The sequence below is a fragment of the Opisthorchis viverrini genome (genome assembly GCF_000715545.1).
Source record: "Opisthorchis viverrini unplaced genomic scaffold opera_v5_8, whole genome shotgun sequence".
Taxonomy (NCBI): Eukaryota; Metazoa; Platyhelminthes; class Trematoda; order Opisthorchiida; family Opisthorchiidae; genus Opisthorchis; species Opisthorchis viverrini.
In genome coordinates this window covers 4,234,400-4,253,482 of record NW_008751664.1, presented here as the reverse complement: position 1 = coordinate 4,253,482, position 19,083 = coordinate 4,234,400, and the positions used below count along the sequence as shown (strand labels likewise).

The 19,083-nt window shown below is 44.6% G+C and overlaps 2 protein-coding genes across 2 annotated transcripts in view; one reads left to right on the top strand and one right to left on the bottom strand.

The window, feature by feature from the left end:
* T265_00836 (hypothetical protein) overlaps positions 1 to 1,901 on the top strand; it is a gene marked incomplete at both ends in the record, with an annotated part of 89,739 nt that extends 87,838 nt beyond the window's left edge. Inside the window, 3 exons of the mRNA XM_009164708.1 lie at positions 410 to 541; positions 810 to 1,065; positions 1,169 to 1,901. Of these exons, the coding sequence (XP_009162972.1) occupies positions 410 to 541; positions 810 to 1,065; positions 1,169 to 1,397 (617 nt within the window). The remainder of the gene's footprint in view (positions 1 to 409; positions 542 to 809; positions 1,066 to 1,168) is intronic.
* T265_00835 (hypothetical protein) lies at positions 876 to 13,161 on the bottom strand (the record flags this gene model as incomplete). Its single annotated transcript, XM_009164707.1, has 8 exons — positions 876 to 1,898; positions 2,421 to 2,477; positions 3,922 to 3,988; positions 4,107 to 4,356; positions 8,832 to 8,973; positions 9,132 to 9,207; positions 12,105 to 12,411; positions 12,927 to 13,161. The coding sequence occupies 8 exons, from the start codon at positions 13,093 to 13,095 to the stop codon at positions 1,794 to 1,796; spliced, it is 1,173 nt and encodes a 390-aa protein (XP_009162971.1).
* Positions 13,162 to 19,083: the final 5,922 nt, after the last annotated feature.

The following is a 19,083-nucleotide window of genomic DNA, read 5'->3' as shown; positions in this document are numbered from 1 at the left end:
TTTGGTTTTGAATCACGGACCTTATGATCCGCAGTTTCAAGCTTAACCGCTGAGCTATCTTTGGCTCGGTTACTCCAAGGCACAATACTAGAGTGGCACGACGATGAATGTTGTCAAGACCGTTTAGATTGTCACCCGTTAAAACGAAGTAAAATATCCTGGCCAATAGGATAGGAACGGTCTTCCATCGGACTCTAGCTCCGCGCGAAAATACGGACTTCATGGTTCATTTCCATTCGGTTTTCCTGTGAATTACGCACTGAGAAACATTGTCATTGTTAAGGATGTTGATTAAATGCACACGACGGTTTCCCAATATTTCCTGCTGAAGCCGTTATTTGTTTCTATTTTCCTTACGCAATTCCTCTGCAGTAAATTACCTCAAGACGTTCATTTTGTTTCCGTTCAGAACTCAAGTCGGCCAATCAACAACCACTCCCGGCGACAGAACGATGCGAGAAACAACTACGCGAGATTGTGACCACCAAATCAACATACGATGAAGTCGGTTCAGGGTGCCACAGTCGCCAGGGCTCGGGAAGTAAGTAAGGTCTCCTAATCGCTCACATTCATGAGAAGTGATTCGAATAAAAGTAGCTAAATAAAATTGCTCCATATAAAACTTATACGAACAGTGATACAGTAATACGCAATCCCCCGACTCAAATTTAAGCAGATTATTGATGAGGGCTATCAGGTTGCTACACCATAACCACTCCGAATTGAAAAGATGACGGCAGTTCGGTGACTGATCGATGTAGGTACGTGTATTGTTAGGTGGTAAAGTTTTTTTGAATTCTAATTTTTAGCCATGATGTTTTTTTATCATCTGACTCAGTTCACTCTGTTCCCCTATGGTTTAGTATCCCGGAGCTCTAGCATGCGGTCTTTCACATCTTCGCCTCGGCCGAATTCTCACAGAGCAAACGGACCGGATACATCTGCATTCGCCGCCCCTAGCAGAAACACGACGAACACTGCGGTTTCCGTTCACCGAAGTCCTTCAATATCCCAGCCGTGTGAATCAGAACAGGGGGCTTCAGCGGCGGAGGAACGGAAAATCAGGTTATTATTGTCAGCCACATATAGTCGTTTTGCCAGTTTGCGATAGCTAAAGTTGTCGATCCACACCTAACAATTTATCTTTATATTTGCTCATCAACTGTAGGGAGAATGTCTCGGAAAACCCGGGGTTCAGAGGCTCAGAATGTCCAAGTAATGCCTCCTCCGTATGTCGCAGTGGGAGCATGGCGAGTAACTTGGACTGTCACGTAGTGAACGGCAGAGTACCATTTGGTTCACGAGATTCGAACGGTCCTCGAACAGGCGATAAACAACCTATCGCTCTGGAGGTCGTCGGCAAGCCAAGAGTACTGTTAGAGTACGGAAACCTTTAATTTCAACCTGCAGCTTTTTTACATCTTGCTTTTCTTTTGGAAACGAAAACGGCTGTGGTCAATAATATCATACGTAAAGCATATTATTACTTATATCAACAGTACGGCTATCGTGTCCGATTAATAGCTATCACCCTGGACCAAGTTCATTGTGCTTTACTTTTACTCCCCCACTTGCCTACTTCACATGTGAGTTTTTTATGATACATTCAATTCACTGTGAGCACACGATTATCGTATAAATTATGCACCAGCCAAAGCGTATGTACAGTTTTCTTTTCTATGAACACTATTTCTTCGAAATAAAAACATTGCGTACGATAAGATGCGTCAAATGAAAACAAGACGGGACTTTTGAGAAACGTCTGTATTATGTGCATATTTACATGCTGCCGTTCATCTTGTCATTGTCGTCATAGCTGCGGTCAGTGCGGGAAAAGCCTGTAGCTTGCTCACGACTAGCTTCTGTTGTTGGTGGGCCAGGTATCCCTTAATTTTACCCTGAAACAAGAATGAATTCAAGCCATGTGGTATTGTTGCAGCATCGAAAATGCAATACCAGCAAACTGTTCATTGAAGCAGGGATAAAGGCAACAAAGTTCTGAAATTTGAAATACGCTGCAGGCGCGCCCGGTTATTCTGAGAAATTACTGATGTATAGGATACAGAGAGCCTAGGCGAGGGCAAAACAGGTGTCGCCAGATTGCGGAATCCTGCAAAGCTTTATTCTTGAAGAACTGTCTCATGAAACAGGATTATTTGGCTTCAGAAATGTCGTGGAAGAGGGTATAGTGCAGGCATATTTTAAAGCGTAGACTAGCTTCCGCATTTGGCTGCTAGATGACGCCATTTTTCGGACGTCTTGCTTCACATAGTGACTCTCATCAGGACGTTTCTTACGAAATAAGGTATACTCTATCTGCACTCAACTCAGCAAATGTCAGGATACCACGTGATTTCATTTATTTTTAATCGTCAACAGACCACGGAACAAAGATCACAAGATCCACATCGTTAACTCACTTCATAAATAAGATTTGCCAGAATGCACTCTGTCTCATCTTGGTCAATATCCTCTACCTGTTTAAAAACAAATGTGGAAATGAAACAAGCAATGGGAAGGGAAGATACTTTGGTTTGAGAAGCCATCAAGACGAATTAAGTTGATTCCCGAATGGCTGAGGCACCAGACCCTCCTGATCTATTATCAGTTAACACTAGAACACCGGCGAAATATTCATCAAATTGCAAAGAACTGGGAAGGAAAATGAAAGCTCTACATAACATCAGATTGTGCGCTTCGTTATAAGGCGGTGTTGGTTACCATAACTGCGGTGCTGAAACAAAGTAGTCCGAATGGAGGGTTTTAACGCGTGGGTTGCGCTTCCCACAATTACCATGTGTGCAAACATCGTTGCCACTTTATTGGCTAGGATTGTCCACTGTAGAGCCCACATCTGTAAGGACATTCGAATTACTGTACTGAACTCACATGCCCCGGACCCGAGGAGGGTGGAGCTGAACGGTGCCAGTAGCTCACGTTGGATAAACAGAGCTAAAATATGTGTAAAAGCTTCAGAACCCTAGTGGTAGCAAGTGACAAGTCTAGTACCGATCAAAGGAAGGCATCCGGTGATTCTATTTCACTACGGAGCACAGGCTTCCGTGTAAACGTGTCGGCTTACAGTTCGATAAGCACATAAACTAGGTTGTTTTGTGAAGCTGACAATACACCATTTCCGCTCCCTGGTTGTTGCACACTAACTAACCAACGGCTAATGGACTCCGGAGGGCCTAAACACATCCGATTTATAGGAAACTTAGGCGAGTTTAGGACTGGAATGAAAGGGACATGCACTTGAAAATAGATATTAAAGAAAAAGCTGACTTCTGTGCTCCGCTCCAGGGAACAATTACAACTGGTGAAAACACCATTTATGCCATCAACCAATTATAGGAAAAATAGATTCCCCCAAGATGCAGCTCAACCTTGTACATATTCCACGACAGCATGTGCGTACACGAAGTGACTTCTTCGGTTGTCTTCTTTTCAAGTTTCCCACACGAGTATGCGAGGTTTAATGAGTTACATCCACATATTTTATGCGCCGTGAAAGCACAAACAAATCATCGTATCTACATGTGCCCACTTAACTAAGTACTTCGCTGATCAACCTCGTGATACATACGAGGGAGCGTACCGTGTTGAGTTGATATGTCCAAATGCGAATCCACTCGACGGGTTCAAAATAATCATAATCCAAATATGGGACGGTAAGAACAATAGAAGCTCGTGCACGACCTAAACATGGCTGTCTCTCATGACCATACGCGCTGTCAGAGTGCAACCGTGGTACCCATTTTCCTCAACAGTTAATTCTCCAACCCTACTGGGAGAAACAATAAGTATCTTGCTTCCGGCTGGTTTCGAGATATCTTCATGATGGCGATATGACGAACGAAGAGATCTAAATCCTTCGAAAATGGGAAGCAAATTAATAGAAAATCTGCAAAATCCACTCACCCCCATGAGACGTAGGGCTGCAGTGAACACTTCAATGGGCATCAGATGGGTTTTCATGATAGCACACCTGGTATCAATAAGAAACGGGTGCAGTTTTGATGTTGAACGACAGATTCATGCGAAAAGGACGAGCATGAAAAAAATATAACAGTACAGGCAGAGAAACGCCATTGGAAAAGACTTACACCTTCTTGAACAGGTTGCGGTAGGTTATCAATTTGAGTTTCTCCAAAATAAGATAGACTCCACAAGACAGAAAGAATTCCTCGTACTTGTTCAACTCCATATCCATTTTCTGCAAGTTGCCTGCTCTACAGTGGGATGAAAGTGGTGATGAAATGGAATAGTCGTACTTGGCGGCATCAGAGATTCCAAGAAACTCATTCAGGTTGTACTTGACCAGTAAGGAGGGGTAGGGGAAAACGCCCTGAATAACTGGAGATTATCTGAGAGCCATTAGCAAAGAAACCAACCAATAACATTTTCACCGGAATAAGGTAGATCAGAATGAGGCGTTTATTGTGCCATGCACTACCCAGGCAACGCTCAAAGGCGAACGATAGTGATTTGTCCGCTGCATAAAAAAAAGGGTAATGGGATTAGGCTAGGGGAAGCTTGAGACAACCGAAAAGGTGCGAAATATCAGCGCTGGATTGAACATCTTCCCTCCTAAATTCGATTGTTCGTTTGGATTAGAATAGGCATTCACAGTTAGTCACCATTTCATGCTGCCTATCTGGTTTTGTCCTATTCTCGAGATAAGAGCGAGGTGAAAGTTCGAGCTACTGGCAGAGGTTCTTGAATCTAACCCACCGTTCGCTCGTTCGTTTGTGATTCAGAAAATTGACAGCCGCACCACATTTGTCCTCGTTTTTGGTTACATGACTGCGATTCATTGAAGTAGAAACAAGGTCCGTTGTTTGGATCCACCTGTGTTTAGACTTACACAGTCTCGTAGTAACTCTGAATTCGTACGGCCGTGTGTTACATTGTAGTGTTCATGTTACATTGCAGCTACACGGCAATACTGAGGACACTTACAACAGGCCATCCCTCCATTCGATGACATGCCAGATTCAAAAAGGTATACAGTAGGAAGCTGATGGAATCGGTCGGATCGCTTGCAGAGTACCAACCGTTAACCGATGATGCAGGGGTATAACTGGCATGACGCAAACTTGTACATCCAAGCTAACGAGTAGACGATACCACATTTTACCTAGCAAGGAAGAAAGACGACTTGTGCGAAGTGACTTCGATTGAGATGGAAATACATATCAGGAGAAGCGACAACCTTCGGTCCTAACGTTTTACTATTAGGCTATTCTTTAATAGAAAGTACTTAATCGAAAATCCATTAATGCGGACGGCGGATCGCTTTGGTCACTCGTATTGTCCAACTGTGGTCAAAATGGTCCAATGAGGTCATAACGAACCAGTATGATGGACGTGATGGGTTCCATTCGGCAATGAACACTGTGACCAAGTTCTACCGAGTCGCACTACCCCATCATCCACGAGTTTCACTCAAAACCGCGCCGATGGTATCCCCTGTTCTTAGAGAAGCTTTCAGTTCATATGAGTTGACGGTCAGTATCGAGCACAGCTTATAGCTTGCACTATTCCGGCGAGTTCTGTTCATTCACACAATCCGCGTTGGCCGAGTAACAGATCCTGGATGTTGATCAATGGAAAATGGATTACCTCATATAGGTATCTTTTCAATGCCAAGAGTTAGGAAGTGCATACTGCATAAGTACACAATTGTACGGGCACAGCTTGCATTATTTCAATACGGCGTTTCACACCTACTAACGAATAAAAACGTACAAAAATGGAAAACGGGATAGGCGCTGGCACACCTTGTGGAACGCACACTGTGACTACCCTATAAATACAGTTGTACTAGTTTTCCTTAGTCTCCAAAAAGGGCTGTGTAGAGCTTGTCGTGCCTTTTGATACACCATAGTGGGCGGAGCAGGAAACCAAGGGACCGATACAGAGTTGCACTACCGTACATCAAGTCATAACAGCGCTCCTGCTTGAAAACGGACTACCCACAAGTAGCTTATGAAAAAACTCGTCTCCAGACTGTTTTAAGTGTCGGTTCCCCTTGGAATCGCTCGGCTCAGTTTGGATCAACAATGAAATAAGTACAACAACCGTCCTCCGTTTTTACTTCGAGAACATAAGCGAATTCTGCCGTACAAAAAGATGTCCAAAATCAAGACAGACGAATAAATTTTGTTTTGCCCGATGGGTGGAGCCATGAGTTCACGTTGGGGTTGAGTCGGTGGAAGGAAGAAGGGACGTAAGATACGAGAGTTTCATTTAGAAGAACCCTGTACTTGTTCAGCCATTCTGGTAATTTCAGCGAACTATATGAATTCCCACCTCTCAAATCACAGATGTGCGAGATCACATCATACAGGTGGACTTTTCTGTAGGATAAACAATACGAATAGACTCTACCGTGACGTCCTGTTGGTGCCTATTTGCCATACCACCAGAGGAAAGCACGACAGCTGATACACTGCCAGGTTGCACAAGCCTCGAGAGTAGCAGCCGAGGTACTGGGGTTGGGTTCCAACCACGGACCTCCCGGTCACTCGGCTCGCACCTTAATCGTTGAGCAATTTCGAGCTCTCCCCATCTGATACAATAACCGTAAGGGTAGAGGATGATTTGGACCCAAGCGTAGAACAGTATGGACTACGAAAATAACAGACCGTTCTTTTAGTCGTACTGTCTGATATGATATAGAAAATGGTGTTTTTAATACCCTTGACCATCATTAAAGAAAAAACGTGAAACATGTTTACGATCGACCCGATAATTGTTGATAAGCGTTTTAAAGAAAGAAAAAGAAAGTGGCTCGATGACGTCCCCACAAGTGTCAACCAGTACACTTAGTTTCGGTTCAACGAGACAGTTGAGAAATCGAGTTCGCTTTGTCCTGTTTGATTAACTGAAGTCCACCCAGTCATTAGTCAACTGCAGAACAACTCCGAGAGCAGCATTTTTACACGATTTCCTCTGCAAAATTAAGCATTCCCAGTTTTTCCTAGCAAAAAATGCGTTAAAACACGACTTTTGCTCTCATCTCCTCGCGGGAATCAGGAAGACTCTGCTTCGTGACTAACCACAATTAGCGCGTTTCCCGGAAATCGGTAATTCAATCGACTGATTCTACCTGTTTTCTAATCATATTTTACCATCTACAGCCTTCTCCAGAATGAACAGGACAACTAGTCAACACTGTTTTCCCACACCACAAATAGGAGCTGTAGGGAATTAATGCACCGACAGCTCGCCTCATGATTTGTTAGCGTTGCTGTGTATCTAATAAAAAGGCGAAAATGCTACTTATTTCGACACCTACAAGAGGCACTCACCTACGCATGTATCTGAGTGCAAAATGAGTTGCCCCATATAAAACATCCCTTGGAATCACGAAGTAAATGGTGGCTGCATGCTATTTATTTAGCATACGATATGATAAAAAACGCCAAGTGAAAGTATGGAGGCCACGTTTCGTTCGGAAGAGATATGGCCCATCCGTCATCGAGGTAATCCTGTAACTAGACGGAAAAGTTCCGTCTGCTGACCCAATTTCCTAGATTTCCGAAACTGTTTGGAAAAACAAAATGTAGTTCAACACGCAAAGCAAACATGGTCACCCATGGAAAACGCAATCAAATAACCACTCGTAAGCTACGGATTAGCTGGGACTGAAATTAGTCGGTAGCGATCACCTGACCTCACATACGTAGTCCACTTTCGCACCGACTTACATCGAGCATATTTAGTGCATTCACGCTTAGCAAGATGGTTAACCACAATACGAAATTCATGGGCTACGGTGGTCGAAAGACAGAGGGTGGTAAAAAAACAATCACCATTGATTGTATTTGTTGCAAAGATCTCCCATAAGAATCGTAGGGTGAGAGAAACACGGTATGTGTGTGTGGGAGCAACTTACTTTGGGAAAACTAAAAGTATCCGATGAAAGATGAATAGTCTCCCTGATGTTGAGCAACTACGAACTAAGCTGTCTATCTTGCCAAATATCCGGATATGCTGAACTGTGCGCAAACACGCATTACTAAGAGTTCGATGGCGACGGGACGATATACGAGTTGTCTTACGATAGAACGCACACATCCACCAAACGGCTATTTATGTAGTAAATCAGAAAGTGCTCACAGGTGACAAAACGACTATGACACAATGCACTGCAATGTGTCAGACTCTAGAAGTACTGTTCCGAAGAGAAACAGATTAAAAGTCATTCTGTGTAGTCCCTGAAATGGTCTAGTAACTAATTCGAGGACGCGAGTGGCCAGGGGAAATCGTTGACCAGGAGATGAACAGAAAAGTCGGGATTCGTAGTGAAACCATAGCTTGAGAATTAGGAAATCAATAAGCAGCCAAAGCGAACATCCTACTCCAGCATTTACTGTCCTTCTTCACTACCCAAGTTCATTTGTTCTAAGGCATCCCCAAACCTCTGCAGTAAATCGACCTAAGCATTCGTCCCATCCAAAAGCAACCTGATATGCCCCTTAAGCTTTCTTGGACCTAGTGACATAACAAGTCAGTGCTCCTAGTCGGCTTCCCTACCTGGTGCGTGATCACGTAATAAGCTTTGTCTTGAAAGCTGCTATTTTTCTTCGGTTATTGATGTTGGTACAAACGAGACAATACGAAATGCTAGTATCTACCAGTAATTGTGTTCTCGTTGTGTTATTCCTCTAATCCCACTGACTAGCTTCCAACGTAAGGAACTGAAGCTACAAAGATATGCGGAAAACTAATACTAGTTGAGGAAAGCCAGAATGGTGAAGTCAGCTGGTTACAGGCGGCAAGATGGAAAAACAATTCGGACACAAGATATAAAACTCGCTTACCCGATACAAAGTCACCGTCAAACATGGCTTTTCGGCCAACATAGTAGGAATAGGTTACACGCTGCGCCAAACTGAATCGATCATTGATATTCATATTCTCTATGGCACGGATCATCGGTTTGCACAGATTCAGTTTATTGATCTGAAACGGTTGGAAATGGTAGGAGAAGAATGATAGTTGGGTGTATTTTCAAGGTGCGTTCATCAAATATGGACATTAGTTCCGTGAGGATTGTGATTACACGCTGAGCTGTTAGAGGTGGGCAAACTAGATGGAGTCGATAGATTGAAGCAGCTCACTTGAAAATAGATCTTGAAAAGTTGATTGGCTAAGCCCATCATTCCTAGCTTCTTGGAGTCATCCATTTGAGTTCGACTGTAAGAAAAGAAAAGAGAAATGGGGAGAAATCAAGCGAGTACGGCCAGTGGAAGGTGCTATACTTGAGAAAGGATACACGAATGGGGGTAAATCTGTGGGCTATGAGTTTACGGATTCTGAGGCTTGGAACCCTACGCTTCAATGTTCGAGTGCTCCATATGTATTTTCGGATTGGGCAACCTGACAGTATTCCAGCCCTCGTGCTTCCTTCGGGTAGCATGGTAGCTAGGCACCGAAAGGGCGCTACAGCTGAACGATTATTATTTATTTTATTATTACCAACGAAGCAGATCTGACACACCAGTTCCTGACCAGTTTCATTCATCATCGTATGGCTAGAGGGGCATAGATTCCACGAAAGAAAAGAGTTGGTCCCGTCTGCAGTTTGACAGAAAATAGACTCTCCTGAGGGCCCAAAACCTAAAGGAAGTTTCAGTGAACCGACAGTGGTGAACTCTTCGGAGAAAGAGAATAGTATCAGAGATACATATCCAGGCAAGACAAACTGCAGTGCATAGTTCAACTCTGTTCTGCATATCCGTTTTAAACCACGTAGCAAAGCCACAGTGATTCGAGGTCACACAGCTTCGTACAATGAGAAGTGTAATGATGAAAGCCACTCAGTGGATGCTGACCTTATCAGTTGGTTTTGGAGGGGGTTGAACAGCACTCGGTTTAAGTTCATGTGCTTTGGTTTTCAGTTGAAGAGATGATGGGAAAATATGGTATTTAGGCTGAAAACTGGTGTAATACTGTTACTGGCTGTGCTGTTGAGTAATATACGTATTTAATCAACTATTAATGCGCCTCATCATGAGAATTATACTCAGTTAGATGGCAAATAATGATACAACTGATTCTATTGCTTAGGTTCTACGGTCATGTCACGAAATGACAGTCTGGAAGTCATTCTCAACCTATAACTGGCCAGGAAAAGCGAAGTGGATGGTTTTCTGGTGGGAAGGATAGATGGCAGGAACGGCGCAAACCTTTACTCTCGTCGCAAAAAGGCAAGAATCCATTGGCATACCACAGTTAGAAAGCGTTTAGTGACCAAAATGTGCAACTTGTGAAGGTTAGATAGCTTTTACGGATTCAAACACAAAATAAGAACAGTTGATATATGCCATTAGTCAGAGAGCATTCATGATCACCAAATAGCGTATAAAAACGACGGTAACAAATTGCAAATCAGAACGGGCACACGTGAGTTTTAAAGAGGACCTCTAGATAGGCTGTTGCGTGATAAAATAAGGTTTCACAAACCGAGGTAGATTAAGCATTTGTTTTGCATCCTCAGTCTCTTTGGAGTGCGAAACGTCCCTCTTATCTTTCACTTCTTGTCGAATAGAAGCTTTGTCCATCCAGAGTACAGCAAGGCAAGTGATGGATAATTGCTGGCAGTGCTATTTAGCTGGGTTGAATAGGCATACCTGCAGCGAGGATGTCTTCATCCCCTTCAAGGAGGTTAATTCGAAGAGGGAATATCGACAACTTGAGGTAAATAGCATGTATACGAATTCGTGCATAGAATCGACAAGCGTGAAGGTTACCTCGACGGCTGTTGGCTCAGTTTGCCAGTGACCAGTGTCTCTAAATCCCAAAATATTATTGATTCTCACGTGGAGACCTGATAACTGCCAACCGACCTTCTAATCCAGCCGGGTTTTCATAAGAATATGAGTCAATTTCTGAAGAGAGCACCCATACGAGAATTATTGCGCTCCTCACTCTTCAATCCCGCCTGATAAGCAGAGTATTGCGGATCCTGTTACGGAAGCAGAGCATCAACAACACTCAGACTGTTTATCATCCCCTTATAACTTTCGCCAAATTACTGTTCGGCTTACTGTTCCTCTGCCACTCTGAATTACGGGGAACAACAATATTCGTCTCGGTGAATGATGGCTTGGCATACGCAGCACAATACCAAGCCACCGTATTCTATCATACTGGATAGATTGCTCTATGTAATTACCCACCTCCTGGTCATTTCACTGCGAATACAGTGACGCCAGCCGAGTAGTGTCACGTTTCCAGGATATCCGTTGTCGAAGACTTGAAGAGGCCTCTGCCAAAAAAGACCCATTTTTACGGCCACACAACGACAACGGTACCATTGCATACGCCGAGTAACGCGCCATGATATGCCATAAATGGAGTAAATTAGCGATTTTGACTCGGCGTCCCGAGGTGCATAAGCTGGTCTTGTTTGCGCATATGCAGTACCGTAAGTAAGCGCTCCGAAACCGTGACATCGTTTCGAGCCGCAACGGCGTTTTCAAAGTATGACCCTTGTCGATGTAGAGTACATGCCAAGATCTGAAACGGCTCCGATCGGCTCTTCAATAATGTTGGAACTTTCTTCGCTTCTTCCTCTTTGAATATCAGATGCAACAAACCTCAATGAGCTGATCAAACAAATATCATCAACTATTTTGACCTACAGCTCCAAGTAGCTGTTTATATGCGCCAACGGTCACGATCAGACGGACAGACAAGGAATTACGAACGGGCAGAGGACGTTGGTGAGTCGGAAGACCGATATGCAGCAGCCCAGGTGGGCGAAAGGTCATATGATCCGTCGTAATCAATTTGGATACCCAATTGTGATCAGAAACCAAGTCTCTGTTGTTTCTTATATCGCACGTGGTTGTGTAAAAGCAAAGAGAGATTAACACCGTAAGTATATGCATCATATTCATGGGAAACTTTCTGTAAAAGTGGAACGAAAATAATAATAAAAATTATGGGCTGAAAATAAGGCTAGCCCTATCGGGATGTGGTTCATATAACGAACAACTTAATCTGGATTTCAATGAAAATGAGGTTCATGCAGGGGATTTCACTAACCGCCTGCGTAACTAAAGTGGTACGACAGAAATTACGCTTACCTATCACTAGCGCAAATTTGAAAAAGCCGCAATATAAGCTGTGCTGCAGTCTCCATATGACGTCCGTGGCCGCGACCTAGTTGGTTGGTGTTTGATACTGCTTTCGCATCCAGACCGTGGGCAAATCGACGTAGGTCAATAGCAGTAGCCAAAACTACCGGTAGCATCCAGTTTTCCTCCTTGATTTCAGTAAGGATTCTTGAAACGGTTGTGTCAAGAGTTATCAATTGAATGATAGAGTTACAGAAAAAATAGCGGTTGCGAAGAGAAAATTTCGGCGGGGAGGTTGAAATTGGTGGTTGACATACTTGAATTCGCTTTTTAGAGAGGCAGTATTTAAATGGTGAATGAGGTAGGCGCAATAACTTGGATGGGTTTGAAAAACCATCTGTTCATAAAGAACCTATGGACACAAAGCACGTATATGTTCAGTCCTTCATTGAAAAGGCAAGCGAAAAGTTGGGCTATCGACGGGCATCCAAGGCGGCAAACCACCGGAGGACAAGAACTTCCAGTCCAACAGCTAACCTGTGGAGCGGATTTCGATGCGCAGGGGAATATTTTCTTTGGAGTAAAGTACTCTCTGTCAACAAATACTAAAAACGGGTAAATCGAGTCGTGCAACAGATATGCACGTATTTAAATGGAAATAACAGCACGATAAACTATCGCCTGAAATGGTCCCACATCGCGACAAATTCATATTGGAGGGAGTCATTGCACGTAGGGTTGTTAGGCAGGGAGAAGAGTGACGCATGCTATGATCAAAGGGCGAATGATGTAGGAAATAGCCAGCGCGAAGAAACGCTGAACAAAGTGAACATGAAAAGGATATTTCACAAGCACTACTTGACAAGCATACGCCTCCTCGAAATCCTGCTTTCGCATCGCCCAAACGCATCTGTAAACTTGTAAAGAAAGTGTTCATGTCGAACCTCATATGCGCTGAGAACGCCTCATCCCACGGTGCTGAAACATGCTTCATTACCATGCTTTCAGGTTCCGGATTTGCCAAGCGGGGATTATAGACATGTGGATCTCTACATTCAAGGGTGTGCTAAAGAGAACGAGCATGTGTTTTCCAACGAGCGCCCAAGCTTACCGCCAGCTCCTTTCCATTCCTTGAATTTATGAGTGAAGAACACTAAGGAGACAAGTAAAAAAAATTCTAGTGACGTACCTCCGAAAGGTATACCACAGGACTGACGGGTTTCATTCGTAGCTAGTCGTTTCCAAGTGCAAAAAACCGTCTGATGAGAAAGGAAGTACTGAAAATGAATAAAAGCAACAGATTACAACAGAATATTCAGTACTCCGTCTCGTCATTGCAGATGACCCCGTGCTAGGATGTGGTCGAATGTCCTACGCCCAGTGATGAAAAACGCCGGCGTAAGATACAGGTGAAACACTATCGTACATTATATATATATATATATAGTCAATCTAGTTGGAAGAACTCTGGATGCACACACTCAGGTTCATTGTAGAAACCAACTTGCTCATCGCCACAGGTCAGTCTACACACAACTGAGAATATTGGGCAGAATGGGGTTGAAACTTACGCCACGACTTGAACGTCTCATTTTTCGACCATTCCAATTACCGGTACGATCAGCCATTATGACCAGTTGATTGTAGCACAACCCCCTGTCTAGGCTTGGGCAACCTGACAGTATCCCAGCCCTCGTGCTTCCTTCGGGTGGCATGGCAGCTAGGCACCGAAAGGGCGCTACAGCTGAACGATTTATTTATTTTATTTAACCCGATTTATTCTAACAGACTGGTTAAGAAGCCTAGCAAAGCACTACCACTTAACTTGGAAAACTCCGCTGACGCTGACTCTACCTCAGTCATACATCTCAAACCACTCGGTACGAACCAGCATTTCTTGCGATTCACTCTTCGGGTATCTGGTGATTCTGATGCAATGGCTCGTGATATCTACGGTGGGAGAGGTGTGCTCAACCCCAGGGATGAATGCACCTAACTGGACTAGATTCTAATTAACAGTCGCGTTAGCGCGGTTAGGTTATGCGGTTCAATCATGATCAATTCATCTCGACGTGGTAGATGGTAGTTGATTATTGTGTCAGTATAAGCACTGAGAGACAGCAGCTCTGATGCTGAGAAAGACAACTTCTATCAATATTCGTCTCGGGTGATCCGGTCAGCGAAAAGTACAGATGGCATAATTGTGGCAGGTGGTATGAATGCTCAAGTTGACCGGCTAAGTCCTGATGAGGCTCATATTAGTGACCGAATGGGGGTTGATGCTCATCGCACACATAATGGGGACTTCTTCGAATAGGTAATGAACATCACTTATTTCTAGCTAGCACAAACTTTAAGTACAAGCGGTCACAATGTGAGACTTGGAAGCCACCACATGCAAACCAGCCGTGGACTTAGCTGGACCATGTGGCAATCAGCCACCGGTGGAGAACCTCGGCACAAGATTGTCGCTCAGTTTGTAGTACACTGCTTAACTCCCGCTCCGCCGTTGTGCGGGCACGCGTATTTACCCGCTTCCTCTACGGAAAATTTCGGTTGAGACAAAGGCATACAGTTCGCCACCTGGAAAGCGTCTCTATAGTTCAGCAATACTAAGTTGGATCAGCTGGAGAGCTTCCAGAACTCGACGGGCGCAATGGTGATTGGGATTAAGACTGAAGAAAGGTGAAAGAAGTCGTGACCACATCCTATGGAACCGTCTGTTCGAGGTCACTCACACATCCCAATGAACATTTGATCTCGTCACGAATAGCAGCTCTGACTGAAGCCAAGGAAACTACACAAGCTACCAACAAACGTGATAGCGGACGCAGTACTCTCAAGCCTAGAATAACGGACAGCCCAAGGATTGAGAGAAAGCGCTCATGGAGCACAAAATCCTGAGGGTTGGAAAAACTTTGTAACAAGGAACAATCGCACCCTACTTTAGCTAATCCGATCAACTGGTCCGGGGAAGACGGGATCTTAATTCATTCACAGAAGCGTCTTCCTGAACTATAGGCCGAACACTTTAAAGAGCAGTTCAGCTGGCTCCCATAAACCTACATTCTGGAAGGACCAAATGGACCCGAGTGGGACGTGAATACTAGTCGGCGGAAAATCAGGGCATAATTTCATTGCTTCAACGTAACAAAGCAGCTGGTCCAGATGGTTCGCATCCTGCGCTGTTCAAAGGTGGTGAATCCCTCGTGGCTATCCTGATGACTTTCCTACAAAGTATTAGGGGTCAGGAAAGAATACTGACAGAGTGGAGCGCATCGACGGTGATTCTCACATTCAAAAAGGAAATAAGGTCGTCGTGCGAAAACAACCGGGGTATTAGTCTAGTGACTGTAGCTTCATGGGTGCTCTTTGTTATTATCCTACGAAGGTCAATCCACTATCAGGAGAGTTGGATACGTGAGAATCAAGTTGGGTTTCACCCTAGCGTGAGTTGCATCGATCCTATCCTTAATTTGCGACTGGTACTGGAACTGTGTCACTCCTTCTGATGACCAATAATGATAGTCTTTCTCGAGCGTCAGTGTCAACACTGACGCTGCTGTATGTAATTGACTGGTAAGAGTCTCTATGCTTCGTGGCCAGGTCAGGAATTAACCGCCTCTGGGTCGTATTCATCTGATACATGTCTGGGTGTATAAAGCTATGAGGCAAAAGGTCTCTGAGTGTACGAAGTACACGGTCTAACCAGCGAAACTTGTGGAGTGTGACCAGTGGATGTATTGAAGAAGAGTGACCTTTGCCGGGAACCATATTTGGTACTCCTTTACTCCTTTAGTTCATAACGGAAGACTGGTTCGACCGTGCCTGACATGCAGTGGATGTATTGAAGAAGAGTGACCTTTACCGGGAACCATATTCGGTACTCCTTTACTCCTTTAGTTCATAATGGAAGACTGGTTCGACCGTGCCTGACATACTTGCAATGCTGACTCTTTTCAGGAAGAAGAGTTCTTAAAAAAACGTTGATCTATAACGGCTACCCGGAGAAATTTATCAATGCCCACCGCATGCTACGGCATGAGCGGGAGCTTCACTACCCACCAGTTCATCGGAACTTATGTGGCTGCTCAGATATACAAGCCGATTGGCTTATCTCGTCCCACTCTGTTTGGCAGCAGTACTTCGCGCTTTTAGGCGTGTGAAAAGTGTATTACAAACGTTCAGGTTACTGAAAATAGTTTGCATTTCAAAGGGTGTCTGATTCAAGAAGCGTAGTATCGCCAGCGTACCTGATGCTTGTGAGTGATCGCATCAGGAGTATTTCGATCCCTGAAGTGCGAAAGATGGCCTAAGACCCGAGTAACACACCGACTTGGGAGCAAATAGGGAAGGGGAAACCGAGGGAATAAGTGATCAATACCACTGCACAAGGCGAAATCAAAGGTTTCCGTACACGTCCACGAGTTCAGGTCAGTTTACAACCTTAAACCATGTGAGCATGTACGGTGGTTGACTGGGTTCGTGTGTTAGTTTAGAAACGAGGGGAGAAACACGTAGGGCATGATAAAAAAATAGATTATTGATAGGGTATAATAGAGTGAATACAAGTGCGTAGCTGGTTGCGTGACGTCAGCATGTCGATGAGTACCTCCAATCGATGATTAGTTGGATCTCTGATACCCTCCAGAGGGCACCAGAACAGCCAAGGCCCTTTGTTATCTTTCTTACGCTCCCTCTCAAGGTCATGTGCTCTACAACTCGCCGAACCTGTGACAATAAGTTGGGCCCCAGGGGGCACTGGATCGCCGGCCCCGCGTAGCTAATGCAGTCGAATAACTCAACTGAACAATCATCATCACCAACGACAGCATGACATCAGTGTTCAACAATGAGGCTTCACTGCCGTGGTTGGTTTATCGCCAAAAACGATTCACTGAACTTCCGTGTTGATAGTTCAATGTTCCCCTGATACATGTGAAAGGCTTCAAAGTTGGGCTAATGTCACGTCAACCCCAAAGGTGCCTAGGCTGAGGGAAATCATAACAGCCCTAAGCGATTCTAACATTTACTTCGTCGGAAGTGCTCCCATCCGGCGTGATACATCCATTTCGATAGGTAAATCTGTCCACTATTTCTGGTGGTTCTGATGTAATGACCAGCTGTGTTGGTGCACCCGCACAATCTCGTAATGGCGCTTCTTCACTTTAAGGTGAAAAGCGCATACCAAAACACATCATTTAGATTATTTGATGAGTTCCGTATCTGGACGAAGGCTGAACCACGTAGCTCAATACCGCCGGCAAACCTTAGACCTTCAAGGTCTCCTTCAGGAATAAGCTTCACATCCGAGGAAGACGATGGCGAGTGTTTCCCCGATTACCAATTCGAATTCGAAGCTAAGAATAAAACACAGAACAGGAAAATTTTTGCGGACACCACTTTTGATGGTGATGGCCCTTATGCGCCGATGGGTATAAGGATTGTGGAGATGCGACAAAATTTCGGCACTTTTAAGAAAGTAGTAGTGCAACCGACTGTCGAACTCCTCTTTCAGATCCAAGGAAACAACTGTTGGTCTTCCATACTTATAGCGGTGCTCGGGGATTTATTGTAAGCTAAGGATATGGTCATAATGTCCACGACGATGTCTCTCACGCGTGCTAGTAAACGACGTAGCAGCGGTCATCATCGTTTCTTCCTAAATTCGGATCCAACACCTTTTAAAATCAGGGACGGCACCAAATATAAGCCATGCTTCTAGAGTAAACTCGTCAGGCTAGCCAAACGAGACTTAATATCTCTCTTATTTGAAGAATGCAGGGTACATGCCATCTGGACAGGGTGCTTCGTTGAGCCGAAACAATGAAACTGCATGCTGGGCTTCAGTTGTCGATGGAGGACTGGTTCACGGACGTGAGGAAGGATCGGTGAGTGAAACACTAAGGGTGAACGATGATTCCCGGCTCCCTAGATCGGAAAAGGAAGATTGGTTGAGGCAACGGACTTAAGCCGGGCACTTTGACTCAATTCGGGTCCAAAAAGCAGAAGGTGCAGGATATTCTTCGAATAACCCCTAATCCTCTGATTCAAAAGCCCAAACCGCGTGGCAGCAGAAGTTGGGAGTTTCATGAGAGACAGTGTGTCAATAGCCTGACCCAGATGGTTTTAAGAAGTGGTCTGACTCAAGGGATGGAGCGTCCAACGCATGTGGAATTACCATCACAACATAGGCACAGCGGTGAAATCTACACCCGATCCACAAGTTTTAGGCAGGATTGGGCCAGCACCGAAGTCTACTGACAGAGTAACTACATGCATTGACCTCGACATCCTGGACTGCTGTCAGAACCACATAACCATGAAAAATGCGAAAATGTTAGCCTTCAGCCCCACTCCGCAAAAGCTACAAACCCAACAGCAGTGTGCCGAAAATTGCTACGTATACCGAGCTTGCCACACTGATCGCGGACGACCTAGAAGTCCACACAAACACAAAAAAGCAGCTGCGGTTGGATAAGCCGTGGAAACCTCGCTCCATCGAGGACGACCTAGAAGTCCACACAAACACAAAAAAGCACCTGCGGTTGGATAAGCCGTGTAAACCTCGCTCCATCGAGAAGCTGTTGGCTAGATTCAAGGTGCAATCCTCCGCGAAAACGAGCTTCTTGGGAGTGCCACCAAAAGGAATATCTCTTTCTGTTGCCATGCAGCGCACAAGCGACCTGACAACGCTTTACAAAGAAACTTTACCGGTCACACCGCGCCTAGAAGAACAAGAATCCAAATGGGCGCACGTTCAGTACAAACCCCTGGACAACAACAAATCCAGACGTCTAAAAGGTAGCATCGCACGAGCTACTAGTGTAACGGTGGTACTACTGATCGGGAGGCACGCGAGTAGTATGTGTTGTTCGTAGAATTTCACTTTGCGTCGACTGAAAAAGGTAATTCTGTTGCGGAATTCGTGGGGCCACTTTGTAACATTTGCTCGGATTTGACCGACGAATGAGTGGAGGCAACGAAT